The sequence below is a fragment of the Dermacentor silvarum genome, chromosome 1 (genome assembly GCF_013339745.2).
Source record: "Dermacentor silvarum isolate Dsil-2018 chromosome 1, BIME_Dsil_1.4, whole genome shotgun sequence".
NCBI lineage: Eukaryota > Metazoa > Arthropoda > Arachnida > Ixodida > Ixodidae > Dermacentor > Dermacentor silvarum.
The window spans coordinates 296,104,639-296,128,229 of NC_051154.1; the positions used below are offsets into that span (position 1 = coordinate 296,104,639).

At 47.5% G+C, this 23,591-nt stretch overlaps 1 protein-coding gene across 1 annotated transcript; it reads right to left on the reverse strand.

Moving 5' to 3' along the window:
• Positions 1-448: 448 nt before the first annotated feature.
• On the reverse strand, positions 449-1,399 carry LOC125942745 (uncharacterized). Its single transcript, XM_049661011.1, has 2 exons — positions 1,229-1,399; positions 449-1,115 (listed from the first exon to the last, which is right to left on the reverse strand). Exons 1-2 carry the CDS (start codon positions 1,373-1,375, stop codon positions 480-482), a joined length of 783 nt encoding a protein of 260 aa, XP_049516968.1. The 5' UTR covers positions 1,376-1,399; the 3' UTR covers positions 449-479.
• Between the last annotated feature and the right edge of the window lie 22,192 nt (positions 1,400-23,591).

The window sequence follows — 23,591 nt, forward strand, 5'->3', positions numbered from 1 at the left end:
AACAAGGAATTCCTAAATTGTCAACTTACAAACTGACACCATTATAATGAAGCCAAATAAAGCAATAAAAATGTCATGGTCCGTGTAACATTATGATTGCACATTATCATTAGCCTTGCGGATAACCGTCAAGTAGCCAACAAGACGGGACGCAAAGCAAGAGGCTGCTTTAATGCAGCTTGAAGACTGCTCAGCACCTGTTGATCCCATGACAGTACCTCCACAATAAATGATAATTCGACCTAGCTTCGTATAGGTTCAAGGGCCAATGGGTCGAACAGAACCCGGCCCGTGATGCATGGTACTTTCGTGCTCGAGCCGAGCCGACAAACTGGCCCCTGCAGTGCTCTACTATATATCACCAAGAGCTATTACAATAATTTATTACACTCCTTACACACCTGCTGGTTTCATGAGTTCTTTATTTAGAGCACACCACTACTGCTTTCGCAGCACTGCTTCCAGCACCTTGCTCCTCTTTAGTTCTCCCAGTCTGCGCAGCAAAGTTTCTTCGGTTGTCTCGTCCAGGTCATCGGTGCATGATGTGGGTGCCACAGGACATCTTGAGGTGTTGCATCATCATCGGGTTCATCTGGCTCCAAGTCACCACACTCAATGCATAAGTTATGCAGTATACAAGAGGCAATAATAAACTTGTTCAGCCACTCTACAGTGCGGAGCTCAAGGTAAATTAGTCGCCGGAACCTTTTCTTTAGGTTGCTGAAACTATTTTCTATCAGCACCCTCGTTGCTGAAAACTTCTTGTTAAAATCTATGTGTGCCTTTGACAACGCCCCATAGTCTCGGAAAGGCGTCAAAAGGTATGGCCTTAGGGGATAGGCCGCATCTCCAAGCAGGTGATATGCATTGTTGTCGCATAGTTTTGGCAGTTTCTTGGAAAGTGATGATAGCTTGAAGATTCGAGAATCATGAATTTTGCTCGAGCTTCCGATGCAGGTGTCAAGGAATCTTCTTTTGTAGTCACAGACTGCTTGAAGGGTTAATGAAAAGTAATGGTGCCGGTTGCAGTAGGTGGAAGAGACCTTGTTGTCTGGGCATTGTATTTTGATATAGGAGCCATCTAGACAGCCAACAACCCCAGGGATTCCAGACACCTGGTGGAAAGTGAAATAATGCTGTAGTCACTGATACATGCAGAGATGCACTCTAGTACAAAACTATGAAAACAATCTGTAGCATATAGTTTTAAATATAGGTGAATACCAACCTTCTGAAATTCACTGGACAGTTTTTCCATATTTGAAGGAAATGTCACAACAGATGGACCCATGGTGAGGAGAAAATCAGCCACCCTTAGAAGGATTCTGTGCACAGAGCTCTCCGACAGATCAAAGAGGCTTGCCACCTCCCTCATGCTTGTTTTATTGGCTGCATACCTGCAAATATTTAGAAAAATAAGTGAATTTGAAGGGAAGAATAGAACGTTGGCGTGAATTATAATGCTTTTGCTATGCAACTTATTAAAGCAGAATGAATTTTCGCTTTTTCACTCTTCTTTGCGAAGCTAAACATTCCAGTTGGTATAAACACCATGTATGCAGTTTCTGTAAACAGTAGCGGAGACATCAGGAATGGTATGCATGTTAACAATATTTCCGCCCTGTTTCAATGTACAAGCGAGAACGCAATAACTATGAAAAAAACTATACGAAGAAAAATTAAGTGAGGAAACAAACGCCAAGCGGCATTCGTCTGTAGCGTAAGCGGCCGGGACGCTTCGTTACAGCGGGACCATTGTTTCACGGGTAGAACGCGGGTGGAATGCAGCCTAATCTACGTCCCGTCATGGTGACAGACTTGGACCGTAGATCACTGCACCCCGGCCGCCGCACAACACTAGTAAGCACATTCTCGACGAGAAGCAGCGCGTTTATGCCTCTGCTCCCGGGTTCGCCGGACGGCAACCTACGAGATCAGACAATAAACGCTTTTTTTTCTATTAATAAACAGCGCGAGAAATGAGCAGAAGCAAAGTACGTCAACATAAGTAAACTCACCATATGAAAGACAGCACGTGAGTTTCTGCAGATTTTGCGGGCACTCCGCCGTGGTTACTTGACGGGCACGCAGGCGACGCAGCAAATCTTGCAATCAGCTGCTCCGCTACAGCTCGCGACAGACGGAAGTGCCTGCGGAACTAGAAGAGGACACAACATTGCACAAAAGGGCTTTTTTCACGCTAGTACCACCTTGAGCTGTACGGTACCTCGTCGTCCGAGTATCGCGGAACGACATCCTCGACGAACCCAATCACTTTAGGCCTCTTTGCAGGCAGGCAAAACATCACATCAAACGCCCGTTGACACACAGCAGCATCACATTCACTGTCGGTGTCGGTAGAATCATCACTGGACTTGGAACTTGTGTCAAGTCGGCGCTGTCACTATCTAGTAGCATGAACAAAAGCGCACGACGCGTCGCCGCATCCATGCGGTCCATGTTTTCCATGTCTACTGCGTACTACTGCCCGCGACCGGAAACAGGCGACCATGACAGGAAGCAGAGGCGGGTGAAGGAAATACGTCACGCGGGCTTCCGGTGAAATCTGCCGATTTCGGAGGAGCAGATATTTTTCCTCCACAGAGCGATCCGGAATTGGCGGCTGGTCCCAATCTGCCATTGGAACACACAACTCACGCTCCCATTCTCCCATTGGAATAGACTTGCTCCACACAGAGCAGAAATACTTGATCTGGATCTATCATTGGAATTCAACATTTAAGAAGTTGTCGATAGTGTGCGCTTTCTTTTAGTGCGTTTCTCTTTCGATTATCTATGTGACCTGAAAAGAAAGACATTATATAAAGATGTATGCGACATTGTATTTCCAGTGCCAATCTACAGAGCGGTATACAGTGGAGGACCAGGACAGGACGTCCTTAAACGGGTGAAAAATATGGAGATGCCTACGGGGGTAAAAACATTCTTTTTTAAGCTACACGAGGGACACTTTCAGTGAAAACATTCATCGAAGAACGTGGCTTCCTTGCACCATGGGGCTCACACTGCTTGTTTTGCAAGCAACCTGAAACCGTAGATCATGTGTTTTTGCATTGCTAGGAAGGGGTATTCTTCTGGGACGTCCTAAAACGGACAATCAAGAAGGCGTTTCCATTGAATCCGCATGGGATCAGGTACTTACCGATAATGAATGAGGACGGGGTTCCATACGACTTAATAATGCTCAATGGCCTCCACTGTTTATGGCGGGCACGAATGGGTGGGTACCATTGCGACCCAGACGCTAGACCAGCTCGTATTTGTTTTGGAGAAACTATGTCTCCCTTCATTGGAATAAAGTAAATACAAGATTGTGTACCCGACTGGCTGTCGAGGATAGAACCTCTGACGGCACTGAAATAATTGTAGTTTAACAACGCCAGTCCATTTTGACTGCTGGCTTTCATGTTTTTAATATGTTCTGTAGTTGTGCTTTTTTTCTTGATTTTGTTTTATAGTGTGTGCTCTGTATACTGTCAAAGACCGGCAATAAATAAAAAAATGTATCATGCAAGATTCCCATTCTTGCGTCCCGAGTTCGATTCCCGGGCGGCGCGATTTTTTTCTTTTTTGTTCGCGATGCTCTTTTATTGTTTTTTTATTATTGACAATATCCTTATGCGCGATGCAGCGAAGCGCCGGTGGTTTAGTGGTGATTCCACTTCCAGCCACCGCCGGGATCGGTCGAGTAATGTTTCGCTCCTCTGGGGCGGTGACAGAGGTTATGTCTAGGCGCGTTAACCAGAATGCTCTTCCAACTTGTATTGTTTTAAACACGGTATTTTTTTCATGCGGATGTTCGTGGGAGACCCCACCGTGTAGGAGGTATTCGTGATGCACTTGGGCGTTTGGCAATGCTCCCTTTCGTTGAAGTGATGGGGGATACCAAATGAATCCCGTGTGGGTGGTCCCGCTCAAGACAACAGAGGCTAAGAAGAGGCTGCTTTCTATAACTGAAGTTTCTGTGATGGAGCGCCGTTGCCTCTTGGTGTATCCGAACAACCACGATGTTCGACTAAAGCTGCATTGGATCCTTCATTATGTAGACGATGAAGACATACGGACTGTGTTTGCACCCTACGGAAATGTCACCGAAGTGGCAAGAGAATGATGGCGAACGCAAAGTTTGTCGGACAAAGGCGCTACTACGCACTTTATCAGTTTTCATCTCAATGCAGGTTAAACCACGGAGGACAGCCCAGATTAACTGCGAGTAGCAGGAAACCTGACGTTCGTAGTAGTGGCCGGAAGAGCTCCACTCTGCCTATGGTGTAAAGGGACTGGTCATATACGGCGTGAATGTCGTGTCCCTCCGTGCGCCCTGTGCAGACGCTTTGTCCACGCTGAGGAAGAGGGCGTGCGGACTTACGCGAAGGTCACAGGGCGCTGTGCGTGGGATGAAAACGCAGAGCTACAAATGGATGAATCGGATGCCGAGGAAGTTGCCACCAGTAAGACCGGAGAACCCGAGCCCGTGGAAACGCCCCCTTCGCTGTAGTGGCCCAACGCAAACAAGAAGAGGATAGCGGTGAGCAGGTTGTACAGCCTGTATCGCCTCCTGTGACGACAACTAGTGCTGTAACGACAAGAGCCAGCCAACGCCTTTGGAAACATCCGAAGATATTGACATGATGGATTCGAAGATCGATTGGTGCAGAGAAGAGAACACATGAGGAAACAACAGGGAATGGGATCTCAAATGAGCCCACTGCCGGCGAGCCACCTGCAAACACGGCCCATGGGCTCCGCACAAGCTTCAAGTCGAAACCCAACGTTACCAACGCACTATCATTATCCTGGGGGCTCGTAGCCTACCTGGTTCAGTTAAGCCTGCTTCCGCCCCTGGTTCAGGCGCTACACATGCAAAACCTGAGCGATGACAAGCTGAGGGGCTTGAACCCCGTTGCCTTGTTGCTAAGGCACTCGTGGTGTGTTCGCCCGTGGCAACCGCAGAAAGACCAGCTACCAGTGAATTTTACAGTCTCTCGCAGAACTATGTGAGCGCTATGCTACCTGTTTGATCACTGTCATTAATGGCAGTAAGACTTTTCACGCCCCTTCGCATTGCCTCGCTAAACGTACGAGGCCTTTCTTCAAGGCGTTGACAGTACCAAGTGAGCCGTCGTTTACTGGAGAATGACCTCGACATCATAGCAATTCAAGAAACGAAAGTTGAAAGTCAGGCTCAGACAGACCGCATGGTAGAACTCGACGCTATTATTTATGTGTTTGTCATGCAGTGGGGTCGTCCAGTCGGTGTGCTTTGTTATTACGTAACTCACTGGGAATCGTAGTAGAGACTGGCGCTCTTTGGACACATCTGGCCCTTGCGCCAATAAACCCCAATAATCATCAAATCATCGTAGTAGATACATGACTATGTGTAAAACTGGGCGGTTAGTTGCGTTTGAATTTTTGTTCTCTGCTTTGAAGTGGCGAGCCATTTGTACGCGCTCAACAGTGAAAACGAGAGCGCAGCTTTTGTTTTGAAAGCGTTGCATCCTTTCTTAATTTACAAAACAGTTATTTTATTTCTCGGTGATTTTAACTGCTTGTGTGCTGGCTGCCGATAGAGCAAAGAACGAATCAGTACGGGACAGCAGTGCCGTCAAATTAAGCACAATAGTTCAGGATCACTGTCTCGAAGATATCGGTCATATTGTAGCTGGCGGAAGACGGCCACAGTTAACTCATTTTCAACGCGAAAGCCATGCACGCTTGGACAGATTGTACGTATCTGCAAATATAGTGCCGTTATGCCAAGATTCCAACGTAAAACATGTTTCGTTCAGTGATCATAGCTTGGCTATGCTTTTCTTAGGAGCAAAGTGCAAAGGGCCGTCGTTCAGCTGGACACTTCGGAAGTTTAATGACAAGCTTCTAGACAATGATAACTTTGTGAGCAAAGCAAAACAAATCATAAAAAACTTCTGTCTAAAACGGATAGCTGTATCGCTGAGTGGGAGCTGCTCAAACAATCGATTGAGATCAATGCAATCGAGGAACCATGCGCAATGCGCTGCAGCGAAAGCAGCGAAGAAAATGAACTCCGTAGTCAATTAGACTATTTGCTGGACGTAGAAAGCATACAACCAGGGAAATTGATTAATGAAAAAAAAAGAACTAAAAAGAACTGGGAGCTATAGATGTCGGCGGATATAAAGAGCCATTGTTCGCGCTCGTGGCGAAAGAATGTGGTTGGAAGAAGCGCCGACCAAACGCTCATTAACGGATGAATAAAGTTACGCCGTTAAAAGAAATGTCCCAGTTTCGCTTGAAAGGCGAAGCATTGATTGCGATAGCAAATTAGTGCACACCCATAAGAAGTAAGGATAGTAGTTTTATCAGACGTATAAACTTGTAAACGTAAGTATACTAACTAAATCACGAAGTATGGTGTCACGCGCGCACAAGCAAACATGAACGCATCTCACTCGATGACCGCGGAAACTCCCTGTCAAAACGCCGGATTGAGTAAGCACGGCAGCAGCAGTGAGCGAATTGACCTTTTTTTATAAAATGTACTTAAGGAAAGGTTGGTGCCTATGTGGCGCCGGCTACTCCTCTTCTCTTACATGATAGTTGTCCTCAGAAGGTTGTCAAAAATCACAAAACTAGAATAATAACCACATGTCCGAACATTCACGTACTAAGTCTTAACTGCAATATAAATAAATGTTCGCGCAACAGAAGAGTTCACATAACATAAATACTCACAAAATGAAGTGTTCACACACAACACTTGAGTTCACAAAGCATAAATGTTCACCAAACCAAGATGTTCACAAAGAAGATTTTGGGCACTTGCTAATTAGGTCCCTCTTGAATGCCGCGCTCTAAATACAACAGTCTTGTACGCAGACACAAATGCTACATGAACACGAAGACAACAAACATGTAATCAAGAGTGCCTGTTAATAGTAACAATGCCAGCAATAACTAATATCTGACTTAGTATTCTTGTGATATCTTTCATTCCTCCAAAAATTGTACTAAGGCACGCGCAGCGATGTTTTGTAGTTTTTCTGTCTGTCATGGACCCAAATTTTGCCTATGGATAGTGGTCGTCTATCCAAGCCATGTAGTTTTTCTGAAAGCTTCTTACGGGGAGCATCATGTTCTTTTACAGTGTAGAACAAGGTGTTCTATGTCTTCTCCAGCCTCTTCACATGAGCATGTAGCACTATTAGTTTTTCTTATCCTATACACGAAGCTTTTAGTATAGGCAGTGCATAGCCGAAGCCTATGTACTGTTGTGTCAACCGATCAGTCAATTTTAGACGGAATATTGAATTCTATTGCAGGATCAATGTTACATAATTGAGTGTTCTGTACATTGTTTATGAACTAAGTTTCCTCGGACAATTTACCGCTTAGTTTGTTCAATAAACTACGCGCATCACTCGTTGCTAGAGGAACTAGTGATAATTCATTCTTTTGATGAGCTGCACGTGCCATGTGATCAGCTGTTGCATTTCCTATGATTTCACAGTGACTTGTAAACCACTGGAAAGTTATGTCATGTTGTAGATCTTTCGCTATGTCGTATGTCTTCTCTATTTCTTATGCCAATGTGCTGTTTCTTTTTCTTAAGTTGATTTCATTTAAGCTCAGCAATGAGGCTTGCGAATCACTCAGAACTACCCAGCGAAGAGGTCCTGACTGCTGACATATGTAACGTAAAGCAGAAAGTGTTGCGTAAGGTTCTGCCATTGTGGTCGTTGTAAATTGGCAAAGCTTATAAGCTCTTTTCTTTTCGTATGCAGGTATGTAAAACGCTGATGTAGAGCTTTGTTTCCAGCATGATCCATCGGTATATACGTGAATGCGATCTACGTAGTTAGTGTAAAGATGTGATAAAGTTAATTGCTTTATCGCAACTGCGGGCATATCACATTTACGACCTACTCCAGGAATTGAAGTGACTATTTCTGGAACTGCAAGTCACCATGGGGGATCAGTTGCGCATACAGGCCAGTGTTCGTAAGTAGGTAGTAAGTCTTTGCACCACCGTATTTCATCATGTATGCGTGCAGCAGTTCTTCCTTCGTGCTGCCGCTCGCATCAGCACGCACTAAGCCACGAAAACACAGCACAGGGCGGACTCTGTCCCCGCCGCAGATGGCTTTCAATATTAGAGGCGAGGACTTACGGAGTCGCCATCTGTCGGAAGCGCCTCGCTTGCGAAGTATGAAGGATAACGCGGCGCGCTCCTCATAGGTTTGGCTGCCGGCACTCAATAAAAACACCACGCGGGATCCCTCCTGGACATTTCTGTAAGTACTCTCCAAACTAGGGAAGTCTCGTATACTGTCAAAACAATAATCTTGGGCAACCAGAAAGCACAGAATGGTTTACAGACGCTATGCTATCTCTTTACCGAATACGTACAGTGAACGCCCATTGCTCGCCGTCGACGTGAAGGAGTCCTCCGAACCAGCTTCTTGTGTGAAAGGTTGGAAATTGCTTAGAGCAGACTGTGTGAAATATGGTCTTATAGTGTGCTGTACGTATAACCAAATAAACATAACAGAATGAAGCCTCAATGCAGCGATCGCACCGGTTCGCAGCGACCGACTGCGCGACTGCATGCATGTCCGCGCAATATGTTTCGCTTTCCCTGCGAGCGCGTTTTCGCACCATGCCGTGAGCTTTAGGCCGCAGCATATGAACATTTGACAATACACAAGCAACCATTGTTGAGTGGACGCTGTCACAGCTGTTCAAAAATAATTTTGATCTTGTTGATCTTTCGATTTTTATCTTTTGCTGATGACATAGTAGCCTTGAAATGTGTCAAGCGTGACTAGGGACTTCGACGCTATACGGCGACTCGTGATGTGTCATCGCGACGATTCAATCTTTTTTTTCTTTTCTTCTAAATTTTTGGACGTTTCAATATCGTTACTTCTCAAGCTGCGTCACACTGTATGTTTATCGGTCTTCTCCGCGAGGAATTTCCAACTGCTTCTTTGTGTTATTCCAGTACATTCATTGTTTTGTGCTAACACAAACATGAGCATATGCCATGCCTTTTTTTAATAGTGCTTCTTACTATTCCCTTTCCATTGAGAAGAGGTTTATTGACGCTGTCCTTCAAGGACGCTTCGAGTTCCAAGAACGGCGTGGCAGCGTGGAGCTACGTCTCCAAAAGACACCAGCGACCAACCGCGCGAGCAGAGCGGGCCGAGCGTTGGCGATGCCGCTGGACCGAGGCGCGTCTTTTTCTTCACAATAGCCCCCGCAGAAAAAGAGCCATCCTGGCGGCCTAAGATGTTGTGGGCTGAAGGTCATGGTAGGGCTTGAGACGTGCCACGTGGACGAGGTCACGTGCACGCCAGCGCATGTCGTCAGATGGAGAAAGTGGCTCAATGAGAAACTTCACCGGGGACGTTCGCTCCAAGACGCGGTAAGGCCCTTCGTATTTTGGAACGATTTTTGAGGAAAGGCCTGGAGTTTGGCAAGGAACAGCCAGCCATAGAAGAGACCCTGGAGCATACGTGGGACTGGGCAGCGAGTCGGCGCGGCCTTCCTTCTGGCGCTGTTGCTCTTGTGACGTAAAGGTGCGCGCGAGCTGGCGGCACTCTTCAGCTTGTCGGGCAGCTTCGTACACAGGTGGGCACTCGGAAGCGTCAGGACGGTATGGAAGGAGAGTGTCGATGGTATGCAATGGTTCCCGTCGATATAGGAGGAAGAAAGGTGAAAATCCCGTAGTAGCCTGTGTCGCGGTGTTGTATGCGAACGTGACAAAAGGAAGTATGCGGCCCCAGTTCCCATGATCAGATGCCACGTACATCACGAGCATATCATCGAGAGTGCGGTTGAATCGTTCCGTGAGCCCGTTAGTTAGCGGATGGTAAGCCGTGCTCGTCCGATGAATAATGTGGCATTCCGAAAGCAGAGCTTCGAAGACCTCGGAGAGGAAAGCGCGACCTCTATCACTGAGGAGTTCTCGAGGTGCGCCATGTCGAAGGATGAAGCGATGCAGGACGAAAGAGGCTATATCCCGCGCTGTAGCATTCGGTAGAGCCGCAGTTTCGGCTTAGCGTGTCAAATGGTCCACCGCAACTATAATCCACCGATTGCCATCTGGTGTCATGGGAAGCGGGCCGTAGAGGTCAATGCCTACGCGATCGAAGGGTTTGGCAGGGCACGGAAGCGGCTGCAAAGCACCAGACGCACGTAAAAGTGGTAATTTGCGACGTTGACAGTCAGGGCAGCACTGAACAAACTTTCCTGAACAAACTACCCCGCACCTCCATCAATTGAGAAGAGGTTTATTGACGCTGTCCTTCAAGGACGCTTCTAGTTCCAAGAACGGCGAGGCAGCGTGGAGCACCGTCTCCAAAAGACACCAGCGACCAACAGCGCGAGCAGAGCGGGCCGAGCGTTGGCGATGCCGCTGGACGGAGGCGCGTCTTCTTCTTCACACCATCATAAACTTGTCAGTCATCATCAGCCTATATTTATGTCCACTGCAGGACGGAGTCCTCTCCCTGAGATCTCCAATAGTGTCAACAAGTTCATAGACCAAATCTTCATTACATTAACCGGGCAGCGCGCGCGGGCGAGCTTCTCAGTGCGAGCCTTCTGCTACTCGCAGAACATCGCAGCCCCAATGCCGTAGCAGAACTCTTCCTCGCGGAAGTGCTTGCTACGCAGCCGAGATGTAGCCGATGGCTGCTTGCCGGTTCTAAGTTTCGAAATCCAAGCTACAGGCAGCTTCTTGGCCTGCGGGTACCTGTGAAGGCTGACACCGGGCTCCGTTGCGTACGCCTCCGGCACTGTGGTACCGAGCAATAGCCTACAATGTCGGACGCCTTAAAAGGCAGCCACTACCTATTATAGTGCTTGCAAGTGCTGTCAAGCAGGAGCCCGAAGCAGGGAAACATGCTCACTTAATCAGAACCGTAGCGCAGGTCGGAGCTAAACTTTAGTTTTCAGCTCGCTTCGGCGCTTCTGAAGTAGACGACGCCGCCGCTTTGTCCACGTGAAACACGTCACGCTGATGGTGGCGCCAGCTTTTCCAGTGGTGGAGCTCGCCCCCAATACAGTGGCCCGGGCGGGCGAGCGCGGCCGCTCGGGCCGCCAGTAGTACTCTCACGTTGTAGTAATCCCGAAGACAGATGACCCGGTTAAAATTCTGTCAGTCTTGTCCTATAGACCGATAAGTTTGGGCAATGTTGATTACAAAATATATATGAAAGTACTAGCAAGAAGATTACAAATCATGATCACAGTATTGGTAGGATCTCACCAAACCTTTGGGATCAGGGGACGATCTATATTTACTAACATTCACGTTACCAGAAGAATACTTGAATACTGCGACGATTTTTCAAAACGGGCAGCAATCGTACAGCTTGATCTAGAAAAAGCTTTCGATCGCGTACCACATGAAATTGTATTAAGTCTTTTGGAGTACATTAATGTTTGGTCTGGGATTGCTACTGGTGCGAAAATGTGTTACACTCTCAGTTCAGCTAGCATAATTCTAAACAAAACTGTTAGCGAAAGCGTCAATGTTCAGTGTGATATCAGGCAAGGGTGCCCATTATCATCAATATTGTTCGCAATATTTCTCGAACCTTTCTTCTTAAAATTCTTCATAATTCTAAAATACACGGCTTCAAATTGCTAACAAGTGAAGCGAAAGTTGTGTGTTTTGCTGATGACATAGTAGTCTTCTGTGATGATAAGGAAAGCGTTAAGGAAAGCGTTAAAGATGCAGAGGTATTTTGCTAGCTCACGGTCAGTGTGATTAATTGGAACAAATATTTAGGCTTCTGGCATGGACCGTGGGAAAACACTTTAGATTACTTCGATAACATTAAATGGACTGTGACACCTGTAAAATATCCCGGAGTGCCCTTAGAACACTACCGCGATACCAGCCAATACTGGAACGAAGAAACCAAACCTGTTAGGGAGCAAACTGATAAATGGTGTTAGGGACTTCTCTGTTTTCGCACTCACTACAGTTTGCAAGGTGTTTTTTGCAGCGCATAAGTGTGGCATATTCATTCAAGTGCTTTGTATGTCCCGTGCCAACGTGCAAACGTTGTACAGAGTCATCGCAGTGATCGTGTGGCGTTCAACATGGGAAAGAACAAGTAGAACAAATTTATTTTCCTCAGTCCGTAGCGGGGGACTGAGTTTAGTTCATTTAATTCTCAAACAAGTTGTATCAAGGTTTATTTATTTGCGCGACCAAAATAACGGATTTCTGCGAACAATCTTACAGTTACGATTGACTTTTGTAATTCCTGAATTTGTTGTATCGACTACTACAAAACGAAGGAGTGTTAGCGGATTTCTTCGGGAGGTCGTTATGTCTTTTCGAATTCTAAAAGTAATATTTTCAATGGAGTACCTAAGTAATGTGTGAAAGAAGCGTTTATACAAGGATGTTATTGTAATTATGTTGCCAGTACCGGTAAGTCATGCCATTTACTGTGTAGGCTTGGAAAGAGACGTGTTGAAATAATTTAAAGTCATGGCAGTCCGCTTCTCGGTTACAACGTTTTTCTTTCATCTTCATACCAATACCCCGCCAGTTAACGAACAGTTGAAAGAGAAAGGACTGTTTGTACCATGGTTAGATAATTGTCTCATCTTTTCAAAGCCTGACACAGTTGAACACATCTTCTTGGACTGCTTGGATGCAACATTCTACTGGGATGACCTTGTAGCGAACACTGAAAAAAGAACTCCCTATATCGCCCTATATCGTATCTGCGCTTCCTCCCTGTTGTAAATAAAAACGGCGTGCACCTATTACATGATGATGACTCTGAGCCTACACAGCATATGGAAAACACGAATAGCCGTACGAAATACTCATGTAGACGCCAAAGCAGCCAGACAGTATCTTATTCAAAGTGTTTATCAAATAAGAAATGTGTATAAATCTCAGTATGAACCATCAGACTGGCTACCTGGATTGGATACACTGGGAACCTTAAAACGTTTTTAATACGCGCATTACCAAAATTATATGCAATGCCTGTTTTTACGCTGTTTTGTTTCCATAGTATGGTGCATGCTCTGTATCTGTGATAAACCGGCAACACAGAAGAAAAAAAAAGCGCCACTGGCTTCGTTTTATTTTCGCGAAGCACTTTTATTGCTCATTTTTTTGTGCTTTATTGTCGACGCTTTCATTATTATGAGTGATGGGCCGAGGTTCCGCTGGTGTAGTGAGATTCTTCTTGCCGTAACCGAGCCCGGCCCCGGACAGTGAGGCCAGTTTAATGTCCTTGCAAATGATGACACAGCATTTTCAATTGTATTTCACGCCCACCGCCTTCGTTAAAAATATACGCTGCTAAAACCTACGCCGAACATAATAAATTTATTTTACACAAGCTTTAATCAAATATGAAATAAAAAAGAACTGGAAATGAACGCTTTATAACGTTGCGAACCTCCCTTCCTGAACATCCCTCTCATGACTTCTTTCTGTCGCAGGAACGCATCCCCTTGAGAGGCTCCATGAATTAAGAAGTACCCCAAGAGCCGCACAACAGGCGAACTGTGGCCTAGCCATGCAACTGCGCCGTCGCATGGCTTGGCCACAGTCCGGATGAGGACGTTGGCGAGATCGGCCAACTCCGACGAGGTCATCCTGGACTGGCTTTTCGCTTTCGCCAAGGACGCGCAGCTCCAACGACGGCTCTCGTACGCGCTTCACCTTTATAGCCCACCTAATAGACCAGCGACACAACCTTTCGCAAAAACATTTTTATCAGCATTCACATTTTGTACATACCTTCGACATTCTTTAGACTCTCTTACTTTTCCCCCTCATTAATGCTCTGGCCATCTACATTGCATATCTCCTTCCCTCCTGTCAGGTGAAGTTATTTTCCAAATGACTTCAATTCATTTTAATCATTCCTTTCGTTGCCGAAACCCACCACGCACACTTACATGGCCGCCTTCCGAAAACATTATCGCTATCACCACTCCACCAGCAAATAAGCTTTACCGTACGCCATCTATTGCCCTTCCAAGACGTTCACACTACCACGCGTTTTTCCATGTTCGCATAGATGGCGCCGAAGGGAAATACAAGTAGGCTTGTGTAGCGCTCTTAGGATGCTTGTCGATCTCTTTCCATGATGACGCTTGACTTCTTGACTGTTTGGCGGGGCTGATCACCACTGCCTCTTAAGCGTGGAGCATTTGAGGCCGTGAAGGAGATCACGCATTGAAAACTGCCAATAAAGAGGTTTCAAGTTAACCAAATCAGTCGTTACACTGGGTAGTGAAAAAGATGAGCATATACGAACTGGTCAGGTCAACATTATCCACGTAGAGGCGGAATGTGACTTACGTGTTTCTTATACTACGGCATATTTTGCTGAAATCATGGAACGTGCTGCAACCGAACCCACTGTAATATACACGCGACCGTGCACTTGTGGTGTTGTGGGACCGACGCAAGAGAAGCCAAAGAGAGAAACGAAACTGAGAAGAGAACAGAAAAGGAAGAAGAAAGCACGAGGCACGGCCGAAGGAGAACGTGAGCTGCGGGGCTCGAAAGGCTGGCGGCAAGGAGACGGTGCCGGATCGTGAAGTGGCCGCAGCGCGTCTCGAGATAGAGCGAGTAGGCAACCCTGCTGTTCGAAGGAGCCAGACTGTTCCGGTGACGTTCCCGGACAACGGACCAGACTGTTCGGGGGACGTTCACGGACGACTGGCCGGACTGGCCCAGGAACGTTCACGGACGACGGTCAGCGGTCGAACGGTGTTGACGTCACGGGGTGGACTGGCCGGTCAGGCGAGAGGACACAGCCTTGGCCCAGGACCTGGGCTATATTACGGCCTTAGCCCACGACCTGGGCTCCGTCGACCGTTGCTAACGCAGTCCCGCACCCGGCCTCACTGACGTCTCCAGGAGAACGTAGCTCCCACCCACTCATCGACCGTGCGGGTAGCCACAACCCAGCTTGACGTGGCAGGCAGCGTCGACAAGGGACTATGGGACTCATCCTCCGCCTCACCCTCGGCAACCTCCCCGTCGTCTGAGCCGACGCAACTGACCGGGTAGATCCATGTGTCACTATCGCCGTGCCTAATATATTTACCGCGTCATTGACGGCTGGAACATTTAACACTTAATTACTGTAAACCTTTCGACGCATATTTTTAATTTACTCTTTCATCTGTGTCATATATACAAGTGCTAATGTGTTATAAGTGTACAAACGGCTCTGTCTATTACTCGGCACCAAGGTTGCCCTTGAGTGCGCAACACTAAACCCGAACCTGTCCTCACAAATTAGCGTGCCGCGACGACAGGACAAAGCCAGTTGTTACACAGTGTACTTATAGTAGATACGGGATGAATGCCCAGGAGCTTAGCGCGTTAGCGGAACGCATGGGTCTGGTTGGTCCAGAACTTGAAAGAATGGATTGATGAGGAACGTAGAAGGGCGCGTGAGGAATGGATTGCGGAACGTGAGGCAGGAAAAGGATCATCTAGAGCGTGAGGAAAAGATTCTGCAGTTGCGCATAAGGCTAGCGGAGATGGGTGGAGCAGGTGCCCACGTAAATGTGTCTCAGTCGCTCGCAAGCAACCAGGCAGAATCCTCGGTTTCCGAGAATCCGCATAACCTGATCCCTCTGTTCAACGAAGCCCGCGAAGACTTGGACGCGTATCTGAAGCGGTTTGAACGAGTAGCCACTGGACAGGGTTGGCCAAAAGAGAAATGGGCTACAGCCCTCAGCCTATGTCTCGACGGTGAAGCGTTGAGACTGTTTGGTCGGTTGTCTCCGGAGGATTCTCTAGACTATCACAAGACCAAACTGGCATTGATGCAACGTTTCCGGTTTACAGCGGATGGCTACCACGAAAAGTTTCGCCACAGCAAGCCCCAAGACGGAGAGACTGGTAAACAGTACGCTGCCAAACTATTTAGCTTATTAGACCGATGGGTTGAACTCTCCTATGGAGGAAAGACTTTTGAAGCTGTCCGCGACTTAGTTGTTGCAGAGCACTTCATGGATAACTGTCCATAGTCGATTAACGCTGTTCCTACGCGAAAGAAACTGCAGAACAGTGGAGACAATCGCAGAATCCGCGGATCACTTCTTGGAAGCGCAAGCGGCAAAATAATTTGCTCACATTCAAGGAGAAGACAATAGACCGCACTGCAAGAGAGGATGAGACACGCACAGAAAGAAACTCAGTCAAGTGCTTGCTCTGCAATAAAAGTGGACACAAGCCTTCTGACTGTCAGGTTAATTCGAAAAGACCTTACTGCGACTACTGCCAAAGGCCGGGACATGACACGCGGGACTGCAGGAAAAAGAAAGGCGCCGCAAGCACTGCTTCGGCCTGCTGTATGTCGCGAGAAAATGAGGAACAGCTAAAGCTGTCGTGCGTCCTCCATACTAACGAACAGACGGATGAAAAAACATTGTCTCTACATGCCAACGATATGCCAGTGCAGAACGGTGAACTTTATGGCCAAATTGTGTCGTATTGCGGGACACTGGCAGCTATAGACACAATTGGCAGCAATACACACTGAGAGCACGGCGCACCATTGTGGTGCGCCGTGCTCTCATACCCGACACGGCTTTAACGGGCACAACGGCGATAATGTTACTGGCGGATGGCCGGTGTATCGAGGTGCCAGAAGCCGTAGTGGAAATTTAGTCGCCATATTTTTCCGGCGCCGTGGTAGCTAAGTGCTTGGAAAATCCCTTATATGACATTATCATTGGAAACGTTGCCGGTTCTCGCCAACCAATGAATCCGGGCGATCAATGGAAGACTCCTTCAGGCAAAATGACTGCGACATCGCCAGACCGAAACAAATCGGTCGTCGAAAAAAACCTACCTTCGTCGAAGCTACAACTACAAGGGAAGACCCGAAAATAGGTCTCAACTCTTTGCAGGTGTCAAAACCAACTTTCTGTATTGAACAGGAAAAGGACAAATCTCTACAGGGGTGTAGAGGAAAAGTCGGCAAGATAATGTCGGTAGGGAAAACCTGAACGCAAACATTTTTTTTTTTACAAGGGCGTCTTATATAGGACTTATCAGGTCTGTCCGGGCAAATTGGTGCAGTCAGCTGTGGTACCGATGTGTCTGAGAGCCCGGGTGCTATCTCTGGGACATGAAAACCCCATGTCCGGACACCAAGGCATCAAAAAGACAACAGACCGAGTCCTCGCATCTTTTTATTGGCCCGGAGTGGAAGAAGTCCGCCGATACGTACGTTCATGCGATGTGTGCCAACGGACGTTTCCTAAAGGAAGACTTGGCAAAGCACTGTTGGGACGCATGCCACTAATAGACACGCCCTTCGAACGAGTCGCCGTAGACATTATTGGCCCATTGTCTCCCGCTTCATCTAAAGGAAACAAGTACATATTGACGTTAGTGGATTTTTCCACCCGATACCCGCATGCTGTGCCCCTACCTTCCATTTACGCAGCCAGAGTGGCCGAAGGATTGGTAGAAATGTTTTCACGGATTGGCTTCCCTCAAAAAATTCTGTGACCAGGCATCGTGTTTCACGTCGAACATGATGAAAGAATTGAATTCATTGCTGGCAATCAAGCACTTGAGCTCTACTCCGTACCATCGTATGTGCAACGGAATTGTAGAACGCTTTAATGGCACACTGAAGCAAATGCTGCGCAATTTGTGCCAGGAACAGCCCAAGTCCTGGGATCGTTTCCTTGCACCACTTCTACTTGCCTACAGGGAAGTACCTCAAACAAGCCTGGGGTTTTCCCCGTTTGAGTTGATATATGGAAGACATGTGCGAACACCCCTTACAGTTCCAAAAGAGCTCTGGACTAAACAACACCTTAGTGACGAAATCAAGACGACATACTCATACGTTTTTGATCGCAGGCAACGTCTCGAACAAACCTTGGAACTTGCGCATCGAAACTTGCTGCGAGCACAAAAGACTCAAAAGAAATATTTTGACAGGGGCGCCAAGCTCCGACAAGTGAAGGTCGGAGATCGAGCATTGATACTGCTCCCAACAGACAACAACAAATTGCTTATGCAGTGGAAGGGACCATACCCGGTAATCGAAAAAAAAGAATGATTATGATTACTGGGTGGATTTAGGCCACTGTAAGAAGCTCTTCCACATAAATATGTTGAAACGCTACGAGGAGCGCTCTATCCCACCTTGTCAAGCTTCAGCGTTTGTCGTCGTAGAAGAAGCCGAGAGCGAAACACCTCTTCCGAGTTTTGAAATTGAACCGGGCAAAGGAATTGAGGCAATTAAAGTATCCGATGAACTAGACAAGAGTCAATGCTCCGAACTGTATACTCTTTTAGAGACCTACAAAGACATCTTTTTTTTTCTGAGATTCCGGGGAAAACTAACCTGCTAGAATGTCGCTTAGAGTTAACTACCACCGAATATTCCACAATAGCCGCTGCCGTTCACCTTGAGAGAAGTAGTGGAGAAAGAAGTTAATGACATGCTGAAGTTAGGAGTTATACAACGCTCCCAGTCTCCTTACAACTCACCCTTGGTTCTTGTACGCAAACCTGACAAATGTAACCGAGTGTGCATTGATTTTCGCCGTATCAACAACGTACTCACCACGGATGCAGAGCCCATCCCGAGAACTGACGTAATGTATGCGGAAGTTGGTACAAAGAATCATTTTTCAAAGTTTGACCTGACGAAGGGCTATTGGCAAGTGCCATTAGCGGAATCTTCAAGGGCCGAAACAGTTTTCTCCACTCAGTCCGGTCACTACTATTTTCTTTTTATGCCATTCGGGATCAAAACGGCATCCTCAATTTTCACTCGCCTGATGAGGACCTTGCTTCAGGGCATGAAAAACGTCGTGCATTATAAAGACGATGTACCTGTGGCAACCTCGACATGGCCAGAACATCTCGAAGTTCTACGGCAACTCTTTCATCGAATACGAACGGCTGGTCTTACGATAAAACCACAAAAGTGTGAGATTGGAGCGTCGTCAATTACGTTTTTAGGCCATCGCTTGGGGGGCGGACAAGTCCAACCGGTAGAGACAACAATCACCAAAATACTCAATGCGCTGAAGCCGCAGACAAAGAAGCAAGTGCGATCGTTTCTTGGCTTGGCAGGGTATTATCGTGACTTCATCCCGGCTACGCCGATACAGCGCAGCCTCTGGTGGAAATGACGCGAAAATCGGCGGCAAACCAAGTGATTTGGACACCTGCACGCGAGGACGCATTTTCATGGCTTAAGCTCGCTCTCTCGTCACGACCCGTGGTAAAGGCACCGGATCTCGATCGACAAAGAGTTTGTGCTCCGGACAGACGCGTCCAACACGCACGCGCTAGTGGAGGGCTCCGGATTAATTTTGACCACCTGGGGTAAACGTGCCTACAACGCCAGATTAATTTTGACCACCTGGCGTTGTAGTGCATGTTCAAGAAGCCCAGGTGGTCAAAATTAATCCGGCGCCCTCCACTACGGCGTGCCTCATAATGAGAACTGGTTTTGGCACGTAAAACCGCAGAAAGAAGAAGAACACAAGCTTAGGCGCAGTTCTGTTGCAACTATAGTTACAATGGGTGAAGTTACCATCGTATATATACGATGGTATGCTTCACCCAGTCTCCTATGCTAGTCGGCAACTTCTCCCACGAGAGACACGGTACTCTGCGATTGAACGTGAGTGTCTGGCAACCGTATGGGCGATAGAAAAATTCCACATATTTTTGTATGGAACCTTTTTTGTTGTGCAGGCAAACCATCAGCCACTGCAGTATCTTTCGCAGGCTAAACATTTAAATAGCAGGGTACTTCGTTGGAGCTTGGCCTTGCAGGAATATTCCTTCCGCGTTGAACACATCAAAGGATCTGCCAATGTTGGTGCCGACTACATGAGCCGTTGTGACAGTGCAGAGACCTGAATGTAAATGCATGGACTCTGATCAGAGAATGTATCCTCTGTGAACATTCGGGATATATTTGAACTCTAAACTTGCTTTTTATTTATTTCCCGCGCATATACTTCCCAGCAGTTTTTTTCCTTTCTTCTTGAACAAAACAAAACAAAAACTCCTTCAAAGGGCGGGGGGGGGGGGGGGGGGGGGTTTGTAATATACGCGCGACCGTGCACTTGTGGTGTTGTGGAAGCGACGCAAGAGAAGCCAAAGAGAGAGGCGAAACTGAGAAGAGAACAGAAAAGGAAGAAGAAAGCACGAGGCACGGGCGTAGGAGAGCGTGAGCTGCGGAGCTCGAAAGGCTGGCGGCAAAGAAGCGGTGCTGGTTCGTGAAGCGGCCGCAGCGCGTCTCGAGACCGAGCGAGTAGGCAGCCCTGCTGTTCGAAGGAGACAGACTGTTCCGGGGACGTTCACAGACAACGGACCAGACTGTTACGGGGACGTTCACGGACGACTGGCCAGACTGTCCCGGGGACGTTCACGGCCCACGGACCAGACTGTTCGGGGGACGTTCATGGACGACTGGCCGGACTGGCCTGGGAACGTTCACGGACGACGGTCAACGGTCGAAGGGTGTTGACGTCACGGAGTATACTGGCCAGTCAGGCGAGAGGACACGGCCTCGGCCCACGACCTGGGCTATAATACGGCCTTAGCCCATGACCTGGGCTCCGTCGACCGTTGCTAACGCAGTCCCGCACCCGGCCTCACCGACGTCTCCAGGAGAATGTAGCTCCCACCCACTCATCGACCGTGCGGGTCACCACAACCCAGCTTGACGTGGCAGGCAGCGTCAACAAGGGGCTATGCGACTCATCCTCCGCCTCACCTTCGGCAACCACCCCGTCGTCTGAGCTGACGCAACTGACCGGGTAGATCCGTGTGTCACTATCGCCGTGACTAATATATTTACCGCGTCATTGACGGGTGGAACATTTAACACTTATTACTGTAAACCTTTCAACGCATATTTTTATTTACTCTTTCATATGTGTCATATATACAAGTGCTAATGTGTTATAAGTGTACAAACGGCTCTGTCCACCAAGGTTGCCCTTGAGTGCGCAACACTAAACCCGAACCTGTCCTCACACCCACTTGCTACTCTGCACTCCAGCATTGAGTCTCTGTGCTTCAGGCTGCTTTAAGCCATGGGCACTTAGTGAGGCTTTCGAGTACGGCACCTGCTACTCTGGTCCCACTTATCCCTCGAAATCGTTCAGACGTCTCTTTGTAAGAAGCAACAAGTGGACGTCTGAAATTTTGAGGTTGTTGCCGTTGTTACCTTTTTGAATTTTTTTCCTTCTCGTCTCGCACGCCAAGCCCAGGTTCAGGCCAAAATTTTGCACAGCGCGCGAGCGAAAATCTTTCCTGAGCTAAAAGCCCCAAGGAAGTGAAGACAACAGAGAAAATGATGTGACTAGTCTTCCGCCTTCCTCGCACGTACCTTTTTTTCGGATTCTCACCTGTTCTTGAAGAATTCGTGGAGGTCCAAAGTGCCCACGGTCGTCTCGACGGTAAAGTTTGGAAACGTGTCCCCGAGGTTCACCATCTCGTCCAAGCCAGACGGCGGCGGGAAACCCAAGCCAGCCAAGAAACGGCCGCACCGTCAACAGGACTTCCCGCTTGGGAATGAAACTAGCAGAGTGGTGACTGTCCTCTGTTGAGCCGTGTTCGATTAGGCGTTGGAAGGCATTGACCAATCGCACACCACCCCATAATGTCGTCACGGCTCGCTAAACGCCAACAGCCATTTACTCGACCGATCGATCGCGGCATTCGGACCGTTCCTTGCGTATTATAACAGTGAAATAAAACACAAGAGTGTCCAAAAACCAGATCGTATATTTCCAAAGCTTAACTTTAATGTTGTTGTGGTTGTTTTGATTGTTTCACGGCTGGGCTGCGCCTATATGGAAAGAAAGATGGCTGACTTTGTTTTTGATTGGGTATAGGTGGTCTTGCTGTGATGAAAGTAAGCAATGCCCGTTGTAGAAAAGTGGAATGACCGTAAGAGGTATAACTATTATAAAAGCACATTTCATAACCAATGCAAATGTTTAGACAAGCAATAGCCTGAATAATTTTACTTAAATTTTCTACTATTTCTCCTTATAAAATTTGCAGCATTTGGTAATCACGCAACTTCGAGTGGATTTCCCAAAATTGCTGCGGAAACAAAACAGGTATTTTGTTTTACCAGACTGAATGCGAACATTATATACCACAGAAAATGGGAGCGCCGTCAAGTCCGCAGTTATCTGGCTTATCACTTTTGAGTGAAAGTCACTTTTCTAGTGACTTCATGTGACTCTCGTCATGCGCGCCACCTATTCGCCTAGGCGAAGTCTACAATTTCCCAACTGGAACACCGTGTGGCAGCACCCTCACCAACACATCGGTGAGCGCACTGCACGTGTTCACTGCAACGAGAGGCTTCGCTGCGTTTGTGTTGCAGCCATGGAAACGCGGTCAGGGTCTCCGATTACCTGAATTTATAAAAAATAAACGTAAATCAGCATTTTTATGTAGCCAGTCCTTTAAATGTAACCCATAAAAAGACAGACGCTGGTCCAAATCAGTCGAAATAAAAAATTTTAAAAAATTATTATCCCTTCCCCTGTCGAGGAAATGGAGGTAAGTAAAGCTTGTCGTGTTTCTTCGGTGTTCCTCCGAACGAATTGCACTGACGAATACCATGTTGTGCTCGAACCACAATTGGTCACACGCACTGCAGCTGGCTCCGAATTCCCGGTTGAGAAACTCGCGTTGAAACCTGGTGGTCGCACCGCAGAAGTTGGTGCTATCGTTGCCGAGGCGTGCGCCACCGTTGTCGTGTTCCTTAAGGGCTAGACGATGCTGACGTTTGATCTCAACATCGCACTCCCTCAACTCGGTGTACGCGGCTCTTCGCTGACGTTTCGCCTGGGATTCGGAATCCCTTACGCTAGAATCGGCACGTCGACGACAAGCCCTTTCCCGAGCACGTTCATTCTGAATGGATTTCCATGAAATTTCTTCAAAATTAAATCTGTCCGTCACGTAAGACAATGAATGGCTCATACCCCCTTAAACGCGGCCTCCTCATTACGACGACAGAGGAGAAGTGAAATTCTACGCTAGAATAATTAGCGGCAACGCAGCCAGCTGTTGAAGCAGACGACGACGACGAACGTGGCAGCAGTGGTACGAGCGCGTGCCAACCACCTGTGTAGCCATGAGAGCAGCTTGTTTTCTCTAGCGTTACGTCGCCGGCTCAGGCTAGCGCATACAAGCTTCGCTTGAAAAATACGAAGAGTGGTGCATTGGTATTAATATCTATATCTACATCTACTAGACGGTGCCTGAAAAGGTAATCACAACCGGGCTATTGTTTTTCCACTGCAGGACAAAGGCATCACAACATGATTTCCAATTAGTCCCGCCCTGCGTGAACCAAATCAACGCCTATAGACAGAAATTTCCTTTATCATTCATTTATCCTCCTGAAACTCGAATACAGCTATGGGAGATAACCGCTCCTCAGGTTGGTCTTTATTAAGGCGAAAGCCTTATATGTCTCAACGTTCAGTCGACCTGCAAAGTTCTCGAGCGAAAGTGCGTCGATGACACGAGAGGTACAAAAAATGGCCGA

Coding starts and splice junctions, on each gene's coding strand:
- LOC125942745 (XM_049661011.1), bottom strand. CDS start 1,375: ATGAGGGAGGTGGCAAGCCTCTTTGATCTGTCGGAGAGCTCTGTGCAC. Junction 1,116..1,228: donor TGTCCAGTGAATTTCAGAAG/GTTGGTATTCAC, acceptor ACTTTCCACCAG/GTGTCTGGAATCCCTGGGGT.